Source organism: Amblyraja radiata, chromosome 19 (assembly GCF_010909765.2).
Source record: "Amblyraja radiata isolate CabotCenter1 chromosome 19, sAmbRad1.1.pri, whole genome shotgun sequence".
In the NCBI taxonomy this organism is placed as follows: Eukaryota; Metazoa; Chordata; class Chondrichthyes; order Rajiformes; family Rajidae; genus Amblyraja; species Amblyraja radiata.
Window position 1 is genome coordinate 21,379,579 of NC_045974.1, and position 25,521 is coordinate 21,405,099.

The 25,521-nt window shown below is 40.3% G+C and overlaps 1 protein-coding gene across 8 annotated transcripts in view; it reads left to right on the top strand.

The window, feature by feature from the left end:
• Window positions 1-20,822, top strand: part of ppp1r12a (protein phosphatase 1 regulatory subunit 12A) — a 128,969-nt gene extending 108,147 nt beyond the window's left edge. For 6 of the 8 annotated variants that reach the window (XM_033037947.1, XM_033037948.1, XM_033037951.1 and 3 more), the window contains 7 exons: window positions 2,635-2,651; window positions 2,934-3,069; window positions 3,865-3,969; window positions 8,448-8,495; window positions 9,092-9,142; window positions 15,060-15,235; window positions 18,694-20,822. In XM_033037947.1, coding sequence (XP_032893838.1) covers window positions 2,635-2,651; window positions 2,934-3,069; window positions 3,865-3,969; window positions 8,448-8,495; window positions 9,092-9,142; window positions 15,060-15,194 — 492 coding nt within the window. In that variant the 3' untranslated portion in view covers window positions 15,195-15,235; window positions 18,694-20,822. The remainder of the gene's footprint in view (window positions 1-2,634; window positions 2,652-2,933; window positions 3,070-3,864; window positions 3,970-8,447; window positions 8,496-9,091; window positions 9,143-15,059; window positions 15,236-18,693) is intronic. The other 2 variants (XM_033037949.1, XM_033037954.1) reach the window with 1 other exon arrangement.
• The last annotated feature ends 4,699 nt before the right edge of the window (window positions 20,823-25,521 follow it).

Below are 25,521 nucleotides of genomic sequence, written 5' to 3' on the forward strand. Positions count from 1 at the left end.
CTATGGAGCGAAGGAAATTATTTCCTTCGCTCCATAGATGCTGCTGCACCCGCTGAGTTTCTCCAGCATTTTTGTGTACCTTCGTCCATCAAACTCCTGACTTGTTTATTGGTGTCAGGAAGTGAGTCATTTGCTGCAGATATCCAGACTGAATCACTGAAGTACCCACATTATTTCAATGGCTAGTCCAACCAAGACCCCAGTGAGGTATTTATGCCCCAGGTATTCGTTGTCTCTGTTTTACAGGAAGCATGTCAAGGCTTTGGAGAGGGTGTAGTTGTTTGCCAGAACGCTGCCTGGATTAAGTGGTGGTAGCTACAAGGAGAGGTTGGACAAACTTTTGATTGTTTTCTCTGGAACTTCAGAAGTTGAGGCGAGATTTGGGGCAAGTATACAATATTATGAGAGGCAGAGATCTGGTATGTAGTAAGAACCTTTTTCCCACGCTAGAAATGTCAAAGACTTGAGGGTATAGCTTTATATTGAGAGTGGCCAAAGGAGATGTGTGTGGTAAGATTTTGCACAAGGTGGTGAGTGCTTGAAATGTGCTGCCAGGCCTGATGGTGGAGGCAGGCACAATTAGTGGCATTTAAGAAGCTTTTAGATAGACACCTGGATACGCAGGGAATGGAGGGGCATGGGTCATGTGCAGGCAGAGAAGATTACTTTATCTTGGCATGTTTGGCGCAAACATTGTTGGTTGTAGGGCCTGTTCCCATACTGGACTGCTCTAGGTTCTGTGGACTTTTGGAGTGTAATACAGTTTGGAAAGGGTTTTGTAGAATTATTTTAAAAAGTGTGCAGAGAAAGAGATGTGATTGGGTTCCTCCATGTATATGCTTGGCACAGTATTAGTCTGTACTTCCTCCAATGATGTAATATCTTTTCTGAAGCTGTCCAAAAACATTTGATTTATTTTGAACCATTGGAACAGCTAAGAATTAGCGTGCAGGAAAGAACTGCAGATGCTGGTTTAAATCGAAGGTAGACACAAAATGCTGGAGTAACTCAGCGGGAACTCAGACTGAAGAAGGGTCTCGACCCGAAACATCTCCCATTCATTCTCTCCAGAGATGCTGCCTGTCCCACTGAGTTACTACAGCATTTTGTGTCTGGCTAATTCTAAGTCACTGATTTTTGGCAGATCATCAAGAATTTAAATTCTAAACTAAGGGTAGGGTTGAAATAATAAAATGCAAAACGAACAGGTCCATGACACAACTGAACGAGTCCAGTTCTATTACCTTCCAGCCATAAAACTCATCTTGCAATGCCCAAATTTGGCATTGGTAGCTTGTCGTTGGATTACAGTACTTTGCTTACCATAAAGTTGGATGTTGGCACAAGAGACTGCAGATGTTTGAGGAAAACGGCAAATTGCTGGAGCAGCTCACTGGGTCCTTTGAAGGGAAAAGGACAGGAGGGTCTTAAAGAAGAGTCTTGACCCAAAACATCATCTGTGCAGTTCCCCTCACAGATGTTGCCTGACCTGCTGAGTTCCTTCAACAGTTTGTTTTCTTTGAAGAAGTTAAATGTGCTTGTTCAAATATAAATTGTCCCAGATACATATGAGGATTTGCAACCCCTCATTCCAAAGTAAATTAATGAGCTGGGATATTGGTTTCCAGAAATTAATGTAACGAATAGTCGCTCGGGATTTTTAATGAATTTTTAATTAGTATTATGGTAAAAAATTCATTTGTCAATCATATGTCATAATTAAAATTTTATTTTTTACATAAATTAATCTCAGTATTTGGATCAAATATTATTTTAGAATTATGTAATCAGCTGTGCTTGTAAACATGTAATAGAAATATGGGAATGCTATTCTTAAATTAAAATATTAATTGCTACATGAAAATACATGATAAAAAATAATTGTATTCAAGAGCTCGATTATAACTTACAATTCCTCGCCCTTGGACTAATCATCATGATTAAATTTTAAATTTAAATCTTTTTTAAATCTTAAATCATTTTAAATCTTTAAATTCATTGCTTTATTAAAAGATCACCAAGTTTCAGTCAGATCTGTGTCTCAAATCTGTGTCTCAAACGCTGTGTCACAATCGTCAATTACCTAAAATTGGAGAATTACTGTTCCTACCACTGTGTTGTAAGCTGCCCAAGTGATAAATGGTCTGCTGTTCCTCCAATTTGCACATGGCCTCTCTCTGGCGGTGGTGGAGGCCCGGAACAGAGAGTATGGGACTGAGCACAAGTCGTTAGCGAAACAGTCGTTGAGTCTGTGCTTGCTCTCGCCAATGTACATGAGGCCACATTGGAATCACCGGATGCAGTAGATGAGGTTATAGGAAGTGCACGTGAACATCTCTCCCCTAAGGACTATCGGGGTGGGTCCCTGGATAAGGCCGAAGGAGGAGGTATAAGGCCAAGTGTTGCACCTTATTAAATTTTGTTTTTTATATAATAATTGGGAAATGTTCCAGATGTTCAAGTTTTGTTAAATGAAATGCTGTCGCTTTGGTGAGTTGCCTGAACAAATAACTTATCTTTTTAAAATAATAATTACTTAACTTGATGGTTCTATATTGAACATTTTTTTAATAATAAAAGATTAAACAGCTTTAAAATTTGAATTCTAACCTCTGACTTGTTTTTCCCCTCCAGAATGACAGACTTTCAAGGTAAGATTTATTTTTTAATAACTTAAAAAATAAACTGTTTTAATGATGTACCTGCTGCAAATCTGTTGGGTGGCAAGGAGGGGGAAACATAAGTAATTGAGATTCTTAATACCATTGGGGAATAAAATTACAAATGTATGCAAATCATGTTTATTAAGATAAGCAGAAGTAATAGGAACAATAATATTCTGTTTCATTAGGATTTGTGTTTTTGCTGTCAGTGTACTGTGTTACCAAATCCTGTAAATACAACATTATAAGATGATTACATTTATATTGCAGGTATGTCTCTGGATTTTCTAGCACTGCAAATAACGAGGGTTCTGACCTATCGACAAGTCGAAATGGTTCATATAAAGAAAATAGACTTGCGCCCCAGAGCAGACTAGAAAAGGAAGATGCATTGGATTATAAAAAGGTGACCACTGAAATAATATTCTCCATAAAAGATAACCCTCATTATCTCATTATTTCAGACCATGTTGGGGGGGGGGGGGGGGGGGGAAAGGGAATATGGAATGGTGTCTGTTATTGCCAATTGTCAATAACCAAGTAACAGATACATTCCAACCACCGTGGCCACTCTGTGAAGCAACGGCTTGTTTTCAAATGCAAAGTTCTTTTTAACAGCTAAAAATGTTTTTGTTACTGCAAGCTAAAAATGCTAAAGGCCGTTTGTGACATTGTTTCATGGAGTTGTATTGCACAAGTTTTAATGGAAGGACATTGTTTGTCAATGTCAGTGGCCTCTCGCAGTGTAACTAACGACCTGTGTTCGTAAAGATTACTGTGGAGAGGCTCCACTACGGCCAAATTCCGTTATAAAGAGGCTTGTAATAATGAGAGTAGACAAAAGTAACTGTGAACCTCAGGTTTAACAGTGTGCAAACCAACTTCTCAGTTTGAGGCTTTAGGTTAGTCGTCTCATTGTAGGATGTAAACCAAACATCAGCTCCTTAAAAAATGTCAAACCTGTGTGTGGCAAGGCCTCTGTAAAATTGCCCCTGGTGTGAAGAGAATGAATGTGAGAATGAGATGACATAGAACTAGTGTGAATGGGTGATCAATGGTTGGTATGGCCTCGATGAGCCGAAGGGCCTGCTTCCTTGCTGTATCCTCAACTAAACTCAAGCTAACATGGACGGGAATGGATATTTATCTTGTATGTGGAACATTGGGACTTATTTTGTTAAATTTTGTGGTATTTTCACAGCTTTATGAACAATTCCTAACAGAAAATGAAAAGCTTAAGGCAAGTCTACACGATACGAACCTCGAACTGACGGAGCTGAAGGTACAATTGGACAAAACAACACAGGTATGTTCAACGGGATCACTTTTTGATGGATGTCGTAAATTTCAAGGAAGCTACACTCTGACAACAGTAAAACTTTGTGGTCCAACTAAATTGTTAAGCCTTAATGCATCTTAAAACTGTATTAGTTTAATTTAGAAATACAGCATGGAAACAGGCCCTTTAGCCCACCAAGTCCTCGTTGACCAGCAATCCCTGCACACTAACACTATCCTATGTACTGGGGACAATTCACAATTTTACCAAAGCCAATTAGCCAACAAACTATATGTCTTTGAAATGTGGGAGGAAACCGGGGAAAGCCCACACGGTCACGTGGAGAACGCACAAACTCCATGCAGATTGCACTCGTTGTCAGGATCGAACCTGGGTCTCTGTGCTACCAAGCCACCCCTATACTTGTAAGAAGGGATGTTGCATAAACTGGAATGCAAATTGCTTCGTTTATCATATGCCTGCACTGTGTTCTGCTGTGTTTCAACTACGGAGTTTCTATTGTGTCCATGTATTAAGGAGTTACGCCATGGTATTGTATCAATTTTCTATATGCTATTTTTATCCAAAGCTAATTAGTTGCAGAGATAATACTGAAAAGACCACTGACAAGTCTTGACTAGTTATTGCATCACACAATTAATTAGTTATTCATCACACAATATGGAAACAGGCTCTTTGGCACAATCCGTCCATTCCGACGAAGGTACCCCATCTAGACTAGTCCTATTCACCAACACCTGGCCAATATCCCTCTAAACCTTTCCTAATTGTCTACATGTCTTTTAAATGTTGTTATTCTTTAACATTCATTCCTGGGACATGGGAAATTCTGCTTTCATTTATTTTCTATCCTAAATATTCTTTCAAATGGGTGCCTCAAATCGGATATGGGCCAAACTTGACAGGAAATAGAATTGGGATCCATTCCAATAATACATGCTCCTGAAGGGGGAATCCGGCGTGGGGATGGGAGGCCCATAGGGAGTGATGGGAGACCCGGCTTGGGGGAGGGTGCTGAGAACGAAGGCTTGATGTCATGTACTCTGGCCGGCAGTGGATAGAAGTGTTCGGTGAACTTCTGTAACTTTGTCAGCACCAAAACATGGCAACACTTGTGTATTGACCAGGTAGGGTCTGCTGTGTGATTTTACCAGGTTATATGTAAAACAAAGCATTTCACTGTATCTAGGTATATGTGACAATAAAGTATCATTGAATTGAAAGGCTCTTGTTATCAAACATCAGTGCACAGACAAGTTCTCCTTTGAATACATCCATATGTTCACCAGGAAGCTTTTGTGAAGAGAGATTCTGACAGGAGCATCAGGTTGTAATGGGAAATTAAAACAGAAAATATTGGGAATGTTTTGGGAAAGATCATCAATGAAATGTTAATCTTTCTTCAACTGCAGTTACAGCTTCACCTGCAGAGTTTTCTTATAGTTTTCTATTTACATTTCAGACTAATAGCATCTGCAGCTTTTTTTAGCTATTCTGTAATAAATAAAGCAGGAAGTTTGCTTCTGTTAACATGGCTCTCATCCATTTCATTGGTCAATCACCATATCCTTTATGTGTCCATAAATCCATGGCTCTCACCCTCCAATGTACGAGAAATCCAGGGAAAATTTCAAATGTTTACGACTCTGGGGAAAAAAGCTTTTTTTCATCTTCTAAAGAGCCGGCCCCTAATCTGAATTGATTTTCCGTTATTTAAGTATCGGCAGCCTTGGTAAATAACCTTTTGGCATTTGTTCTCTCAATCCTCAAAGAATCTTCCTTGCTTCAATGTGATCATGCTTCATTTTGCTTCTTGAGATATCACATGAAAGCAGGCCCTTTGTGCCACCAGGTCCATGCTGACCATCGATTACCCGTTCACACAATTTCTATGATATCCCACTCTCTCATCCCTTTTCTAAGGTCAAGGGTACATTGGACAATCTTACTCAAGTTCCTCTCCTGCAAGATCTCCTTTCTCCTTGGAATCATTATAGATCTGTAACCTTGACTCACGGGCTAATATATCTGCTCGTTCAGAGACTAACATTGCATACAGTGCTCCAGGTGTGGTCTCTTCAGACCTTTGCAGTCTCAGCAGAACTGCCTTAATTTTTTACTCCATTTTGTGATCCTCTTTAACAACAGGACCCATAGGATCAAGTATATTTAACTCTCCATCTAGCTCAAGCTATGAAAATGGAGATGGATAAGCTATTTGGCCCAAAGTTAAATGCTGGGATTGATACACACCTTTCATCTCTAACTCCTTTTTTTTAAACATTTATTTAGCCTGTCCTGAAATATGTTTATACTGTCTGATTTGCTTATGCTAATAGTCATTCAGCATGGAAACAGTTCCTTCAGTCCAACTTGCCCTGACCAAGATGCCCCATCTACTCTTGTCCCACCTGCCCGCATTTAGCCCATCTCGCTCTAAATCTTTCCAATCCATGTACCTGTCCAAATGGCCTTTAAATGTGACAGATTTACAATAATGATTCCAGGAGGAAGGTGTTCTTACAGTGCTTATGTTGCCAATAGTTCCATGTTTTTATCTTTATATATTTATATTATACATGGATATATGTGTGTGGTATATTAGTATCACAGTGCACAGCTTCTGTTTTGTGCTACTCAGTCAAATCATACCATACACAAGTACAATTGTCTAAACATTGAAAGCCTGTAACACTGGGTGCGTGATTGGTAATATTTTTGTGAACCATATTATGTATGCAGATGATCTTGTGGTCTTTAGTCCATCTAGCGCTGGTCTCCAGCAGCTCCTTACTATATGTTCTGTGTATGGTGTGGAACATGACATTAAATATAATGCTAGTAAGAGTGCTGTTATGATCTGTAGAACCAAAGAGGATAAATGTCTAAAATTTCCTGATTTTAAATTGTCTGACAATAATCTTAGTGTCTGTAATAAGGTAAAATATCTAGGGCATATTATTACAGAACAAATGACAGATGATGAGGATATTTATAGGCAACGACGCATGCTGTATGTACAGGCGAATATTCTCTTGCGTAAATTTGGTGCGTGTGCAGATGTGGTGAAGATGTCGCTATTTAGAGCATACTGTACACCACTCTACACTGCGCACCTGTGGTTGAACTATGGAAAGACAAGTATGCAGAGACTAAAGGTGGCATATAACGATGCCATGAGAACACTGCTAAGGCAACCTAGATGGTGTAGTGCCAGTAATATGTTTGTGGCTGCAAGAGTCAGTACTTTAGAAGCTATCCTAAGACATCACATGTATAAATTCATTTGCAGGATAAATGACTCTAAAAATGTGCTTATTGTGGCCTTGTCAAACATAAGGGTTAGCTCTACACGCTACGAATCCCAGCTGTGGAGAAACTGGTCTCGTTGTCTCGTTGTAGGACATTGATCATTCTTTTAATCTGGATTTTTAACTTATGTATTGTGTTGTTTTAAATAAAATATAAATTATGATGTTTTTATAAGTGATATACTAAGATTTTATATGTATTTTTTGATATTTAATATGCAATGCATTTTTTATGTAATGTTGCCCCTTGTCTGGACCTTGAGTCCGCAATAAAGTTTATTATTATTATTATTAATCAGTCCTTGTGCAAGTACAACAGGTCGTGCAAAGAGAAAAATACTTTGAGTGCAGAATATAGTTACAGCATTATATATTGTTATATTTCCAGTGAAAATGTCCAATGTCTGCGATGAAGTGGGAAGTTTCTCTGGGGGAGTTTCTCTTTTGTAATTATTAGTGACAATCTTGCAATTCTGCCCTTGCCTGCAAATAGAAATATTATTTTACTAAGCTCTTTACGATCACCATCAGGAATCTTTAGTTTCAAATTCATGCCTTTAATATTGACTTGCTTTCTGCAATACAACCGTACTGATCTTGCTGACTTTGAGAGTTAATAACTTGCAGGCTCTGATTGATGAATCAAATCTACAGCCAAAATTGTTGCAAAGTGCATGTATTGGAAAATATCTCTGTCTACAGTAAAGTTTATTTCATTTCTGTAGTTGAAGGAATTTACTTCTCTTCACAGAACCAAGTCATGTTACCCTCCCTGCCAATCAGCCAAAGTGAAATTATTTGCAGAATTTTTGGAGTATAATTTTTGAACCTTGTTGGTTTTCTCCGGGTGCTCCAGTTTACCACATTCCAAAGACGTACAGGTTTGTAGGTTAATTGGCTTTGGTAAAATGGTAAATTGTCCATGGTGTGTGTAAGGTGGTGCTAGTGTACAGTGTGATTTCTGGTCGGTGCGAACTCAGTGGCCGAAGGACCTTTTTCCACGCTGTATCTCAAGTCGAAAGGCTAAAGAATGAGATTATGAGCATCAGAGACTCTGGCGACTGACTAACCACGCTAATAGATGTCCTCACCGAATCTCAGGCATGCTGCTGTAACCTGACTTTGGAATGAGGACAATTTTCTTAACCAATCAACCTTACATTTGTGTTTCAGAGGCAAGAAAGAAAAGCTGATAGGTCACTGCTGGAGATGGAGAAAAGGGTAAGTTTGAAATTTGGTGCTCTTTTAGATTGTAATACACTTCATAATGCAGACCTAACCTAGTATCAATAATAATAGAACCATTGAAATCAGTTGTGCAGGTGTTTATTGAATTGCGGAACAATGTTTTGGCATCCTTTGCCAAAGGATATCTATAAAAAAGAGATGAGGTGGAATTTTTCTAGTCAAAGGCTGGTGAATCTGTTGGAATTCATTGCCACAGACGGCGGTGGAGGCCTATTCAATGGGTATTTTTAAAGCAGAGATTGACAGAAGCCATTTGACAGCATTGTCAGGAAAGAATTGACATCGGTTCAGTTGGCAGATGTGAAAAGCATGGTCAGAAATTTTAAGGTGCATTTTGAAGTACAAGAGAGAAAGGGCATTCCAGAATTGCCCATTGGAAGTGGTTCAACAAATCCAGATTCCCAGCAGCATCACAAGATCATCACACAAACTGCCAAGGAAGCGACTAGAATGAATCATTCTAGTGAAATAAAGAGTATAAAGATTTTGCTTTTCTAATGGTGGCTGAAGAAATAAAAGGATATGCTCTGGTTTCTCGGATAGAGTGACAGTTTGCCATTATCTGACAGGAAAGAAGATCTCTGGAGAGGAAGATAGCTGAAATGGAAGAAGAACTGAAGGTAAAGATGACTCCACTGTTATATTAACATGAAGTTCAACACCAAATGTGTCTAAAATACTGGTGTTCATTTAAGAGCAGTACAAGCAAACTGGCATTTTTATCTTTTGATGATATACAATGGTGCTGTTCACAGTAAATTGAATGAACACACAATTAAAATTGAAATATTAAGGTTTGTGAATATTTTGGGAATGATTCATAATGGATTAACATTGGTAATTGTTTCTAATAAGCTTAAACGTTGCTTAGATCTAATATAGTTACATGTAAACCATCTCAAATGTTTGAAAGACTGTGTGGATAAATCATTTAAGTTTAAAAATATATAATTCCTAGTTTAGCCACAAATATCTGCCACACAAATGTAATATAGCTGATGTATAGAAGGGAGCTGTACCACTGTTTTGACAAAATCTTAATGCCCTGTCTTTTCCCCTTGGTTCAGTTGCACATTTGGCACAAACATTCCTTGCAATCATATGAGCGCACGTGCAATCCAATTGAATGTTTTCCTTTCAGTGGATAAACAGGTGGGGGTATTCATTTGTACAGTGCCCTCCATAATGTTTGGGACAAAGACCCATCATTTATTTATTTGCCTCTATACTCCACAATTTGAGATTTGTAATAGAAAAAAATCACATGTGGTTAAAGTGCACATTGTCAGATTTTAATAAAGGCAATTTTTATACATTTTGGTTTCACCTTGTACAAATTACAGGAGTATTTATACATAGTCCCCCCAATTTCAGGGCACCATAACGTTTGGGACAGCAATGACATGTAAATTAAAGTAGTCATGTTTAGTATTCTTTGCATGCAATGACTGCTTGAAGTCTGCGATTCATGGACATCACCAGTTGCTTGGTGTCTTCTCTGGTGATGCTCTGCCAGGCCTGTATTGCAGCCATCTTTAGCTTATGCTTGTTTTGAGGGCTAGTCCCCTTCAGTTTTCACTTCAGCGTATAAAAGTCATGCTCAATTGGGCTCAGATCGGGTGATTGACTTGGCCATTAATGAATTGACCATTTTTTAGCTTTGAAAAATTATTTTGTTGCTTTAGCAGTATGTTTAGGATCATTGTCTTGCTATAGACTGAACTGCCGGCCAATGAGTTTTGAGGCATTTGTTTGAACTTAAGCATATAGGATGTGTCTATACACTTCAGAATTCATTATGCTACTACCATCAGCAGTTGTATCATTAATGAAGATAAGTGAGCCAGTACCTTCAGCAGCCATACATGCCCAGGCCATAACACCCCCACCATTGTGTTTCACAGATGAGATGGTATGCTTTGGTACAAATCTCAAATTGTGGAGTACAAGGCAAATAAATAAATGATGGGTCTTTGTCCCAAACATTAAGGAGGGCAATGTACATAATGTAGTGTAGAGTATTAAATAGGGTCTACAATTGTCTTGCATATAATGTTCAGATGGCTCCATCACCTTGCATTGATTGTACCATGTTATGTTTGTTAGTTATTTAGTATAGTTTATTGTCACGTGTACCGAGGTACAGTGGAATGCTTTTTGTTGGGTGCTATCCAGTCAGAGGAAAGAATATACATGGTTACAATCGATCCGTCCACAGTGTACAGATAAAGGGTGAAGGGAATAATGTATAGTGCAAGATAAAGGTAGTCCAATTCTTGGTGCAATTGTTATTGAATTCCAACATCAGCATTGATAGTATAGGACCCTATAAAAAAAATTTTTTTAAATGTTTCAGGCTTTTATATTTTTTTCATTTTTAAATTTCTTCTTCACCCTTGCAGTTCTGCAAAACCATAATCCTTATTTCAACAATTTGTCTTGGATTTGGGTATGCTGCCAGATTTGGAATGAAGGCATCTACTTTGTATCATCAGACTGAGGTTTCTATTTGAAACTGAGGCCAACTTTCACAGGCCCTATTCATGGACAACTACACCTACTCTATCTTGAGCTGCATGTCTGCAGGCATTCTCTAATTTGCAGGTTACTAGTTGATTCAGTCCCTGTCTTCATTTTCAGATTTCTGTGTTTTGGGAAGATAGGTGGCATTTGCTTGCCTGTGGATGCCTCAATGGCATGCGTTCAGTCTTGAGGGCAAGTTTAGAGATATAAGCAGCTTTTACTGGACTGCTCACTTCATTACATTTTGGTTTCAGAGCCTCTTTGCCTGTGAACTAATTTCAATCAAATCCTAAGGCATTATCATTATTCAATGGCACTTCTAGCACTGAGGCAATTACTGATTGTTTTAGACATCCCAGTAAGAGCAAAACAGATTCTCAGCCTTTTGTCAAGTTGACCCCGCTTCGAATCTTGAATTAGACCATTCCTCGTTCTGTCAGCAAGGGGTAATCTTGCTTGTAATCTCTTCATTGCATTTCTCTTCACCTTTGGAATCAATCATTCAACGTACAATCCTAATATTTAAGAAACATTTAGGTGGGTTCATGGATAGGATAGGTTTAGTGGGCCAAATGCAGGCAGGTGTGTAGATGGGGCATGTCGGTTCGTCTGGGCAAGTTGAGACAAAGGGCCTTTCGTTCACATTGTATGACTCAACGACGATATTCTTATCTGGATACAAAGCGAGAATTGCACAATGCACCATGATTGTTCTTGCCAAACTCCTGGACTATAAAACAGTGCAGGAAAAGACCCTTTGGCCCACTTTGTCTGTGCTGTACTTGATGCTAATTTTAAGCAGTCATCCCTGCTTGCACACGATCCATATCCCTCCATTCCCTGCATTTCCATTTGCTTGTATAAAAATCTCTTAAACGCCACTATTGTATCTGCCTCCACCACCACCCCGGCAGCACGTTCCAGGCACCCACCATGTGAGGGGAAAATAATTAGCTCTGCATATTTTAAATTTCCCTCTCTGCCTTCAAAGCTATGATGTTTGATCTTTGTATTTACACCATGGCGGAAAAAGCTTCTGACTTTCCGTGATCGTATCTGTGCCTCTCATAATTTAGTAAACTTTTATCGGGTCTCCTCTCGGCCTCTGGCATTCCAGAGAAAACAATCCAAGTGTGTCCATCCTTTCCTTATGGCTAGTACCCTCTAATCCAGGCAGCATTCTGATAAACCTCTTCTGCTCCCTCCCGAAGGCCTCCACCTCTTTCATGTAAAGGGGCAACCAGAACTGCACACAAACCTTCAAATGTGGCTGTACCAAAGTTTTATGCAGCTGCAACATAACTTGCCAACTTTTATAATCAGTGCCCTGACCTGTGCAAGAAAGCATATACTAAGGTCACCATTTTCATGACTGTCCTTAGCCTATTTTTTCTGTAGCCTTTAAGATCCTTTTGCCCAGGCTCGTTGGGCCAAGTGACCTACTACAAATGCGAACACTTTAGGAAGGACCTGGAGAAAACCCACAGTCACAGCGAGATCAAACAAACTCCGTACAGACAGTATGTAGTCAGGATTGAACCAGGGTATCTGGTGCTGTAAGGCAGCAACTCTACTGCTGCGCTGTTGCTGTTTTTAAGAGCTTTTCCACATTACCTTTTGGCCAGATTGCCCACCCATTCAAAAAGTACACCTCTCTTTCTATTTTATTCTCTAAAGTGGATGATTTTATATGTTCCAGTTTCTACCACATTCTTACTCATTAATTTAGCTTTAGATGGCTCTGCATCTTAACTCACACAGCCATCTAACTTTGTATCGTCAACAAATTTGGATGCACCGCACTTGATCCCATTATCCAATTCACTGGTATAAATTCTGAACAACAGGGTCCCAAATACGTAACAAGTGAGGTAGCACCTCATTTGTCGTGGCCTCAGAATTGCAAATAATCCTCTTATTCCAACTGTGTTTACTGCCTACTAACCAATTCTTAATACATATCCCATAAACAAACCAGATTGATTATTCTGCTATTTACAACATCACTCTGTTAAAATTCTACCCGAGATTCATCAAATGTGATTTTCCTTGAATGTTGAATCTGTATTGATATTCTTAGATGCCTAATCACCAATTTTTTTTTAAACTGTAGATTCCAGCAGTTACTCAAACTATTCTGTAGCTTTACATTTCTTCTCTCCCACTTTTCTTAAATGTCAGAATCACATTTTACATCCTTCGATTTGTAGGAGCCATTCTAGACTTGGTAAAATTTTGGAAGGTGAGAACCAATGATGCTGCCTGCCCCGCTGAGTTACTCCAGCTTTTTGTGTCTATCTTCGGTTTAATCCACCATCCACAGTTCCTTCTTACACATCTACTTCTTCTGTTGCCATCTGTGTCAAACCCTGGGAGACTTATCACCATGCCCTTGGGATATTGCAGCTTTTCGTTGAATTAATCTTTCCAATAATTTTAATTTTAACTTGCACGCTCCTACTGTTCTGGTGAAGGTTATGCATCTACAATATAATAATCTATTGTATTTTATTACTGGGTATTTACTGACGTGTATTTCAGTCATTTTGTGCAAGTAGCCATACTTGATGTTCGGGCAATAATGTTAAAAACATGTTTATTATAATCCCAGCTGTGGAATGGCTTTAAGTCTTCCTGAAGTGTCTCGTAGTTCACACATGTCAACGTAAGTAGTTTGGTTCTACCTAGCAGCAGGAATTGCTTAGTTTCAGGAGTCCACTGATCATTTGTATGTCAACTTCAGTTGCTGAATTGACTATTGAGAGGACAAACTCTTCATCATTATTCTCACAGGCATTAAAGTAACACATAGGAAGCCATTCCCCAGTTGTTTGGGTTCCACTTTCACTATAGTAAGTGTATATCTGTCAATTCAGTACAAGTAACCAGTGAATTAGTGTGGTTGGATTAACAGTATTCATTTTCTAATTGAATGATGGGAGTTCGCCATGTATAAGATGACAGTTAAGACAACTAGCATAGCACAGTGGTGCAGCAGTAGTGTTGCTGTCTTACAGTGCCAGAGACCCGGGTTCCATCCTGACCTCTCTGTACGGAGTTTGTACGTTCTCCCAGTGACCGCGTGGGTTTTCTCTGCGTGCTCCGGCTTCCACCCACATCACAAAGACATGCGGGTTTGAAGGTAAATTGTCCCTAGTGTGTAGGATAGAACTAGTGTATGGGTGATCACTGGTCAGTGTGGACTCGATGGGTGGAACGTCCTGTTTCCACGCTGTGTCTCTAAATTAAACAAAAGGATTGTATTGAAATGAATTTCCAGAAACGTTCTGAAGGTGGAAGAAAGCTGGAGGCAGACAGGCTTAAGGGGCAAATTCTTCAGCAAAAGCTGAAGGAATGGTTAATGGTGGAGTGATGGGCATTAATTGTACCTTACATCTCAAGAATGTTAGAGGAGGAGCAAAACACTGGAGACCGTTGAAACCAAGGCTGCTCATTTTCAAGCAGGGAGCAGTAGCTGATATTTCAAATTATACACATGGCTGTGCATATAACAGCTGTTTCAAAATAGCTTATTTTTGACATTTTGCTCCTTGTCCTTCCCCCACCAATCCACTTTGACTCCTAATTGCTTTCAGCCACTTCTTGGCATATGGAGTTTTGTCCATTTTCACAAATGCATCATTTAAATTTAGTGCAATTGACATATTTTTAATTCGACTGAAGTCAGACATTATATAGTCATTGTGTCCTTTGGGAAATCAAAAATTCTCTTCCTGTTCAGACACGATTTGATATTCATAGGCTCGTACGAGATAGAATCTGTGTTCGTATTTAAATTAATAATTAATTAATACGTACCAGAAAATCAGGTCTTTATTGTATCAGCCTGTGTTACCTAGCCAAGTACTCCCTTGTGAGAAGATTCCCAAGGTCTGTGCCATTGTGCCAAGTGGAAAATGGGCACAGTTATCATTTTATTAACTTTTTTTCTTATGCACATGCTTTTCATTCTGCTTTCCAATTCTGTTTCTTGTTGTGTTTTGATCCTTGCAGAACCCGCATCACCTCAGTCAGATTCAGACTCTGAGGCAGTTAAATGAGCGGCTACTGACTGAGAATAGGGCTCTGACCCGAGTGGTCATCAAGCTTACTGAGTCCTATAGGCAGTTGCAGGCTCTGGACCTGTAACTCCTTTTCTTTTCTTCATTGCTACTGCCCTTCGCAGCCAGGCAGGTGTTGAACTTTGGTTAGCTTTCTACTCCCACTTTCGCTCAGCTTTTTGGGCGAGGGCTGTTTTTGTTTTGCTACAGTGCTTTGTCCAAAATTGTGGAATGCAAATGTTTTGCTTTTCTTTTTTGAGAGTTGGGCAGTTCTATGTGACTTGTACATATTTGTGCTGCCGCTAATCTCTCTGCGTTTCGGTGCTCCAGTGTTGTGAGAAAGCTCTCCAGCGTAGGTGATGTGGGTTTAAGGAGAGCCTGTGAGCTTGCCAAGATTCACCATCTCGTTGCGTTGACCAACAGAAGGCAAGTTGGTCAGCTTAGCCGACACAAATTGCATGGCTTTTTAACTGCACTGGGGATTGGTGTGAATTCTTAAAATCAACCACTGCCTGGTTTTCTGTGTCACCACTCAAGGCTAAAACACAATAGTACATTAAAACTACAGTAACGCACCTCATATTTTGGCTGGCCAGCTTACAGCCCAGCGGTATGAACGTTAATTTAGTAACTCCTGCATTCTCAACACCCTCCCATATCCCGGTCGTCCTACCAGTTCCACACTTCGCATCCTTGTATCCTTCTATTCCCCAGCGAACAATGGGCCATTATGGACTCCACCTTTCCTGGGGTCATCCGTTGTCAGCCCTGATGTGTTCTAGCCTTTTCTCTCCTCCAGTGACTCTTGAGCACGAATGGCTTTATCCCTCTGCACTCAGTCACCACAACAGCATCTGCGTTCATGAGTCAGTAGATTGCAGCTGCCGGTCACTTGTTTTGAGAGTTCCCCGCTGCTCGCCACCCTTCTGTATCTGTCCATGTGTGTGTGTGTGTGTGTGTGTGTGTTGAGAACCAGTATGAAAATAAGAGTCTGGAATCTTGAAATGGTAATATATTAATTTTAGTTCAGGATCCCCAGTATTATATTGAATCCATTGTCGTAAGTCACAAGAATTGTAAATTAAAAATACAAATATACAGGTGTAATAACTTGAGTGCTTTGCTGTTATCTTTAAGTGCAGTGTACATTGAATGTATGAGTTTGAACTAGTACATGTTACAATGTATGTAATCTTGTTACAGCTTAGATAGTGTGTTCATTGACATGGTCTGTACTTCATGAGTAGAGCCAGGATGTTTAGGCACTAAAAAACTCTGAAATAGGCAGGCAAAAAGGCATAATACAATTACAAAAAAGGCACGAAAAAGGCTTTTATTGACAAAAGAAGGCAGACAAAGGCATGTATTTCCACCACCAAATTATGGTTGAAAATGATTATATAATGGTATACTTCATTAAATGACCAAAGTTGCCTGGTTGCACATAATTACTAGCATTTTTTTCCAAATTATCTGGTGTTAAACTATGCCGTCTGTCAGACAGAATGTGCTTCAGTTGTGAAAAACATCTTTCTACCTCAGCTGAGATCACTGGTGCATACCCGAAAGAAGCTACAGACTCTATATTCATGTTAATATCTTGTGAATTACAACTACCTTTGAGACCTTTAGCTATGCTTTGTATTTCTTCAATATCTTTGTTAGCTAAAATCACTCACATTTTCATTGTATATCTTTACCTACATCGCCAGGAACCTTACGAATATCGTCAGTTACTTTGTTGAAAACCTGCAAGTTATTCACTAATGTTTTGCCACGTTTCTCAAGGGAAGTGGTAGCTTGTGGGAAGTTTGCAAAATTGGAAGCAATAAATAGATTTTGGAGAAGACTGAACCAGCAGGCGATGGCACGAATGTATGAACGACCGACGGTGGCCCCCCAGGTTTCGCCCCAGTGGTGGAAATGTTCTTGTAATTTATACTATGTTAACACGTTAATAATAACATTAATATTAACGTATTAGCATAGAAAACGTCAATGTAATCATGATACAACTAGAGAAAATAGCACAACCTTTTAGCAAAACGGCAAAAAAAAAGGCTGATTAAGGCACTAAATTGTGAAAAAAGCATTCTTGGTGAAATCATCAAACAAAGCATGAAAAGGCGCATGGCTTTATGGCAAAATCCTGGCTCTATTCATGAGGTTTGTAAGATAGTTATCTGAGCGAGCTTGTGCCTCCTTTGGGGAACATTCACAGTTTTGTTCACGGTAGGCTTAGGAGTTTAATTTTTTTTTTGTAAGATAAAGGATTTAATTTCTGATCATTGGTGAGCTTTCTCTTGTTTCGGCTTGTGAACATTCACTCGATGTGCTCATTGGATTCATAAGGAGTGGACATCAACCTGGCCAATATTTCTTGGACTTCCCCTTCCTTGTTCAGAAGCAACCCAATACAGTAAACCCTTGTTACAATGAACCACAGGAGGTGGGGACTGTTATAGTCCGCTATAACGAAGTGGGGGGGTAAAGTTGAACCCCAGACCATGGCGTTGGGTGGGGGGGTAAACCAGCAGGACTTCACGGGCTGGGGAGCCGCAGAGTCCTCTGCCGCATAGGCGGTGCGATGGGACGGGCCCAGTACTCACGCCACCTTCATGTTGCGAACACTCTCCGCTCTCGCACTGGGAAGCTCGTTGCATAACTGGCGGAAGTGGGGGGTGGTGCAACGGGAGCCTCGGTCCACTATAACCGGAATCCGCTAAATAGAGGTCTGTTATTGCAAGGGTTTACTGTACAGTCCAGACCAGAGCGGCCACAGATATCTGTCAGAATCAGAATGCAGGTCAGAATATAAACACAATATCTTAAAAAACTAATAAACTAAAATGCAGTTTAAGTTTAAGAAGATGGAGAATGTGCTATTGCAATTATTAATTGTACTCAATCTTCTCAAAACGCTTGAAAGCCTATGAAATGCGGTCATTGTTTTGCCACGTGAAGTATAACATCAGTTTACACTTGGCAGTCTTCCTATAAACACCGCAACATAATGACCACAACAGCTGAACGATGTCTGGCTAAACATCCCTGCTCTTAGACTAATGACAAACGATCTATTAAATCCACCTTAGAGGATAGATAGAGCCACAATTTTAATACCGACCCCTTGAGTACCGACCCCTGAGATAGGCACAATGTGCTGGAGAAACACAGCCGGTCAGGGACCCTTCTTTCCGACCCGAAACGCTACCGTTTCTTTTCTCCAGAGATGCTGCCTGACCTGCTGAGATGCTCCAGCACTTTCTGCGTATCTTCGGTATAAACGAGCAGCTGCAGTTCCATCCTACACCTTGAGTATCCTGATTTGATTTAAAATACTGTTGATATAAGATGCTTTAATGTGGCCTTCATTGGCATCCAAAAGAACCCCCCCCCCCTTCCCCCCCCCCCAAGGCGTGCAGTAATCTTGGCAAGCACAGATATAAAGTTGTAATGCTCCACTCTCAAAGTCTGTACATGTTCCCATGGCTAATTTTCCATGTTTCAGGCTGCTTCCTTGTGATTATCCTATGCGTGCTGAAGTTTGGAATGAATTGTCTTGATTTATTCTTTGTATCCGACAGATGCTACCAGACCTGAAAGCCGACAACCAGAGGCTAAAAGACGAAAATGGAGCTTTGATCAGAGTCATCAGCAAACTTTCCAAGTAAACGGGATTCTCGTTGCCATTGTACGATAGCTCCGAACTATTGTTGTCATTCAGCCAAGTGAATCAAAAGGAGATGGAACGCCCTGCAAGACTTCCATCCTTCAGAATACCCTCTTTACGGGCCTGTTTAATGTCTATATATGGATATCTATATTTATATATACATATAAATGTATGGCCATTTTAACAGAAACTGAAACTGCTGAAGAAGTGAAATGCCGAAAACTTTGTTTACAGTAAAATGAGGAATGCATTAGGAGGGCGGAAAGTGCCCTGATACTAAACCAGAAAGCCTTACTTGTACATAAAACACGTCTACAAACTGCCTTTGTTGTTGCAACAGAGACAGCTAAGAATACAGCACGGTTTAACTGTGTCGCAGAATTGTTGTCCTCCTCCTTTTGCACGCTTAAGAGTGTTTTAAAATGTGCTAACCGCCCATGTGCCAGTTTAAGTTGGGACAGTATTCACAGAGCCATCTGTATTGAAAATAATGCACCCAAGTCCTACGTAAGAGGTAGCTGCAGAGTACTGATTTGTCCCACCGTATTGATCAGATAGAGTTGGTGAAACGTTTGCTTTCACTGTTTGTGCAATATGCATTTCTTTAAGATGCTTTAACAAGCCAGTTGAAGTAGATCTATTTTACAAAAGATTATCTTGGCCTTCATCTGTCACAATTTTTAAATCTAGCATAAATTCTTGTGTAATCTGTAGCTTTCACTTTCATTTTAGCAGGTACTGAGTGCGCGTGTATGTGTGTGTGTGTATTATAAATATATATATACTGTTTTAAGTTTCAGTGCACCATGTATGCGTAATGATTACACAAAACAGATTACTCTAAAGTGCATCTTTTTAAAAAAAATGAAAATGAGGTTTTAAGGCTTAAAAAGTGCATATTCATGAAATTATTTCTTGGAAAAGTGCGGTGTCTTGAGTGGTATATTTGATGTGGGATTTCAATGTTCACAGATGCAAAAATATTAGTGCATCAAAATTCATGAGAGGTTTCTCACTCTGATTTGCATTCTGTGAGTCACACCAGGCCATTTAAGCTCTTGCCAAAGGAATATCACTTTTTTTTTTTTTAAAACAAGTGTTTGGGAAACTAAATGATGGCGTTCACTAACTTTTTTTTTTTTAGTTTTGTATCCATGATGGCTGACCGGAAGAGTTACAAAAAGTTGGAAAACCATTGTGACAAAGTCCAGAAATCAAAACGCACTTCCTATATTTGTGTGGCCTTTTAAAGATGATTTCAGTGAACTCTTACCATTAGACCAATATTGTGCATCCACCCCTAGTTTATTTTGGTAATATATATTTAAACATCAGTGCAACTTCACACGGCACATTATACGGCAAACAAAACCACTGAAGAGTTCAAAATTGCTGAGTCATTGTACATTGTAAAACTTGCAGTAACTTGTATTATCATTAAATATATTGTATTAAATGTGAATTTATACCCCTTCATAAAAACACCATCGTTCTTGTGTTGCATTGCTCATCATACTATATGGTGAACTGGTCATTTGGCACCCAGTATCTTTGATGCGGTGAAGCATCTTCTGATTAGTTTAATATAGGTGTGGGATCAGACTCTTGCTTCCGATCTCAGGAGTTGGATTTTGTAAAGATACCAGGGGAAAACTAGCTTTTCATGTTCAAGCAGTATTGGGTGAGATTATTTGTCATTGGTGTGTGACAGTTTGCTGTGATTCGACACAAACAGAAATCGTGAGAGTAGAGGGTTTACACTGGTCTGTCACAGAGCTCAGAGTGTATGATGAGCCGTGAAATAGCGGAGTGTGGTCCTAAAATGTGGGCGCATGTTCACAGCTGCAATAGGCGTTACTGAAAAATTTTAGTGTTTTATATTTAGGTTATTTATATTGGAGTCTATGATGTGACCAGTCTGTCAGTTTTAATGGTAGTATTGCGCAGACAATGCACCCGCATGAAGTTGATTGCAAAAGCTACCGGCTATTTTTTTGAAAAATGTATTTTGACATATACAAATAAAAATTAAAATGTTAACTTAGTGCTATTTCTTTGATCGTGAACTGAACAATAAATCGGAAGTGTTGTCTCGGCTTTACAAATTGTTACAGCATCTTTCGTCGGTGCTTCACTGAACTGGAGGCTTGGCATGTTTAGATTCCAAGTTTTTGAGCATGTAAATAAGGTAACCGAGAAAACAATGTGCTTGTGTTTGTAAAAGGCTTTCTCTAGAATCTGTGGGGACCTCTTTCTGGTGTTCAATACCTGGTATTCCAAGATGCAATGCCAGGACCAGGGTGGCGCAACGGTAGAGTTGCTGACTTACAGCGCCGGAGAACCATGTTCGATCCTGACGATGGGTACTGTCTGTATGGAGTTTGTATGTTCTCCCTGTGACCGCGTGGGTTTTCTCCAGGTGCTCCTGTTTCCTCCCACACTCCAAAGACATACAGGTTTGTAGGTTAATTGGCTTCTGTAAATTGCCCCTAGTGTGTAGGATAGTGCTAAAGTACGGGGTGGTCACAGGTCGGCATGGACTCGGTGGGCCGAAGGGCCTGTTTCGACGCTGTATCTCTGAAGTTTAAAGTAAAGATATCAATACCATGCTGATCTGTCTATTGTTTAGAACACCAAGCGGATCAAGCCGGACCTATGTTTTTGTTATTGGTCTCTGCTTTAATTTTCAATAATTTAACTTTCCGATCTGTTCAGTGCTATTTTTACTGAACTGCATCACGGTCATGTTGTCATAGAGCTGTACAGCACGGTAAGATGCCATCAGCACACATTGGCCATGCAGATTAAGTTAGCTGTCTACGCTTGTCCAATTTGCTTGCCTATCCATAAATCTGTCCAAATGTCTTTTAAAAGTCATATTTGTATCTGCTTCTATAGCTTTCTCTTTCAGCTGGTTCCAGATACGGACTACCCTCTGAGTAAAAATGTTGCCCATGAGGTCCCTCTTAAATCTCTCCCCTCTCACCTTGAGCCTGTGCCCTCTAGTTTTAGAATCCTCTACCCTGGGGAAAAGACTTTGAGCGTTCACTTTATTCATGCTCCTCATGATCTTGTATACCTCAAGAAGGTCACCCCTCGCCCTCCCATGCTGCGAAGAAAGAAAGGCCCAACCTATCCAACCGCTCCCTATAACTCTAGCATGCAAGCCCAGGTAACATCCTGATGAATCTTTCCTGCACCCTCACCAACTTCATGACATCCTTCCTGTAGATAGGTGACCAGAACTGTACACAGTACTCCAAGAGCGGGTCTCATCATCGGTAGGGTACATGTTGCAGGAGTGAATAGGCTTCAGTTGTATTTGTCTGGCTGTTATCAGCGTGGGACATCCTTGGGCATTTGAAGCTAGCACACTAATGAGCATATGTCTCTTTCTTTTATTCCTCTTGTTTCCCTAAATGTCTTAGTCGGTCCCAGTTTTCTCCCCTTCGTCTTCTAACCCCTTAATCCCACTCTCTTATGCTTTCCCTCTCCCCTCTCCCCAGCCTTTTTCTTCCCCCACAAAAAAAATCACTGGTCTTGTTTCAATATCTGCCCGTACCCCAATTTCCAATTGTGCTCTCAGCCTTTTGCAGTTAATCGGAAAATAAGTTCACCTTCGGCTAAGATAATTGCACATGGGTCCATGCAGCAGGCAGACGAGGATTCAGACAAGTGCCTGCCTCTTACGTGGATATGACAGAGCCCTGGTGAAGGAGTATGTGATGTCCACGGTCTGTCTGACCAGTGGGTGCTGAAGGACATCTTGGACACACAGCAATGTGTTAATTCGACGTATATTTTGTAAATACTGAATTGAGAACTGATGTAAATATGTTAATAAACCTTTGTTTTAAAAACAAACTGAAAAAGAATTGCATTTGAATTCAGGAATCCAGGATGACACTGAAGCCAGGCAACTTTCTGCATGCTGGTCCCAGAAGTGGATCTGCAACCATTTGTTGCAATCGCTCCACTCTTTTAAATCTTCATTCCCTTTATCCTGTATCTGTACACTGTGGATGGCTTGATTGTAATCATGTATAGTCTTTTCGCTGACTGGATAGCACGCAACAACAAAAATCCTTTCGCTGTACCTCGGTACACATATAAATTATAAACTAAACTAAGACATTTTTGACTTGGAGTACACCAGTGTCACTGCACCAAACGTGGTTTAGTTGGTAGAAACCCCACGCATTACGCTGGTTGTTGGTTCAACTTTTACTAGAGATCAGTGCACAATTCATGGCTGACATTTCACTGCAGGGGATGGCACAGTTGTGTAGAAGTCTAAAAGACTGCAGATGCTGGAATCCACAACAAAAACATTGCTCGAAGAACTCAGCATTTCCACTCCTAATGTACATTTGAGGATAAAGGATTTATAATAAAGGATTTGAGTATAGGAGCAGGGAGGTTCTACTGCAGTTGTACTGTGTCTTGGTGAGACCACACCTGGAGTATTGCGTACAGTTTTGCTCTCCTAATCAGAGGAAGGACATTCTTGCCATGTACAGAGAAGGTTCACCAGACTGATTCCTGGGATGTCAGGACTTTCATATGAAGAAAGACTGGATAGACTCGGCTTGTACTCGCTAGAATTTAGAAGATTGAGGGGGGATCTTATAGAAACCTACAAAATTCTTAAGGGGTTGGACAGGCTAGATGCCGGAAGATTGTTCCGATGTTGGGAAAGTCCAGAACAAGGGGTCACAGTTTAAGGATAAAGGGGAAATCTTTTAGGACTGAGATGAGAAAAACATTTTTCACACAGAGAGTGGTGAATCTATGGAATTCTCTGCCACAGAATGTAGTTAAGGCCAGTTAATTGGCTATATTTAAGAGGGAGTTAGACATGGCCCTTGTGGTTAAAGGGATCAGGGGGTATGGAGAGAAGGCAGGTACAGGAATCTGAGTTGGATGATCAGCCATGATCATATTGAATGGCGGTGCAGGCTCGAAGGGCCGAATGGCCTACTCCTGCACCTATTTTCTATGTTTCTCAACTTCAAACATTGACCATTTTTTCCCCAGGTTAATGGAATAGAGAACTAGAGGACATAGGTTTAATGAGAGAAGGGAAAGATTTAATCAGAATCCGAGAGGCAACATTTTCACTTGGGGTGGTGGGTATTTGGAAGGAGCTGCCAGTGGAAGTGGTTGAGGCAGGTACAATAACATATAATAGACATTTGGATGGCAAAGCGACAGAGTTGCTGCCTTCCTGTGCCAGAGACTCAGGTTCAATCCTGACTATGAGTTCTGTCTGTACGGATTTGGTATGGTCTCCCTGTGACCACATGGGTTTTCTCCACATGCCAAAGATGTGTAGATTAATTGGCTTTGGTAAAAATTATGTTATCTCTAGTATGTAGGATAGTGCTAGTGTACAGGTGACAGCTGGTGGGCCAAAGGGCCTTTTTCCACACTGCACCTCTGAAGTTTGACCAGGTACATGGATAGGAAAGGTTTCAAGGCATGTGGGCCAGGCGTGGGCAAATAATACTAGCTTGGATCAGTCAGTAGGACTTGTGCTTATTCAACATTTATTGTATTGGACTAATGCTGGTGAATGGGTGTTTCCATTTGATGTTTTGTTTCATCCAATATAATTATACCTGTGCATTGTACAACATTAGATACCTTTAGTTTATTTGTACCTAAAGGCTTTGAAATCAGAAAATTGATAAGCGTGTTGGGCATATTGCGTCCAATTACAATGTTTAACAGACATTTGGACAGGATGAGAATGATGGGTGAAATGCAAATCTGGGGAGGCCCCTTGGTCGGCATTGGCGTGTTGGGCCATAAGGCCTATTTCTGTGCTGTATAATGCTGAGTATCAGAACATGCTCCAGTCTGTCCTCTAGACAACTGGCCTGTACTTCTTGCTGTCTAGGGAAAGCATAAATACTTTTTATTTGCTGTGTGGAAGTTCAGTTGAGTCTGAAGAAGGGTGCCGACCCAATACGTCACCCATCCATTTTCTCCAGAGATGCTGCCTGACCCACTGAGCTACTCGGGCACTTTGTCTATCTTTGGTATAAACCAGTAATTGCAGTTCTTTATTTCTAAATTCAGTTAGCATACACTAGATTGAGTTGAGAGATGTTAGGACTTTATTCCTTGGATTTGGACTTATTCCTTGGAGCGCAGGAGAATGAGGGGTGATCTTATAGAGGTGTACAAAATCATGAGAGGAATGGATTGGGTATTTAAGAAGGAACTGCAGATGCTGGAAAATCGAAGGTAGACAAAAGTGCTGGAGAAACTCAGCGGGTGCAGCAGCATCTATGGAGTGAAGGAAATAGCAAACGTTTCGGGCCGAAACCCTTCGAAGGGTTTCGGCCAGAAACATTGCCTATTTCCTGTCTAATTGCTTCTTAAACGTTGTATTAGTACCTGCCTAAACTACCTCCTCCGAAAGCTCATTCCATCCATCCACCACCCTTTGTGTAAAAAACTTACCCCTCAGGTTCCTGTTAAATCATCTTCTACTTGGCATAAGTTGTAACAGAGTGGTTGTCACATTTGTATCTCACTATTGAATTCAAGCCACTCAGTATGGGATCGAATGCATCTGCCCAGGGCTTCACCAATGGAAACATGTGTTCCTAACCTGTTCAAAACCTGCCGGGACCAACTAGCTGGAGTTTTTGCGGACATCTTCATCCTCTCACTACTGAGGTCTGTGTTAAAAGGTCGTCAATAATACCAGTGACCACAAAGAGTAAGG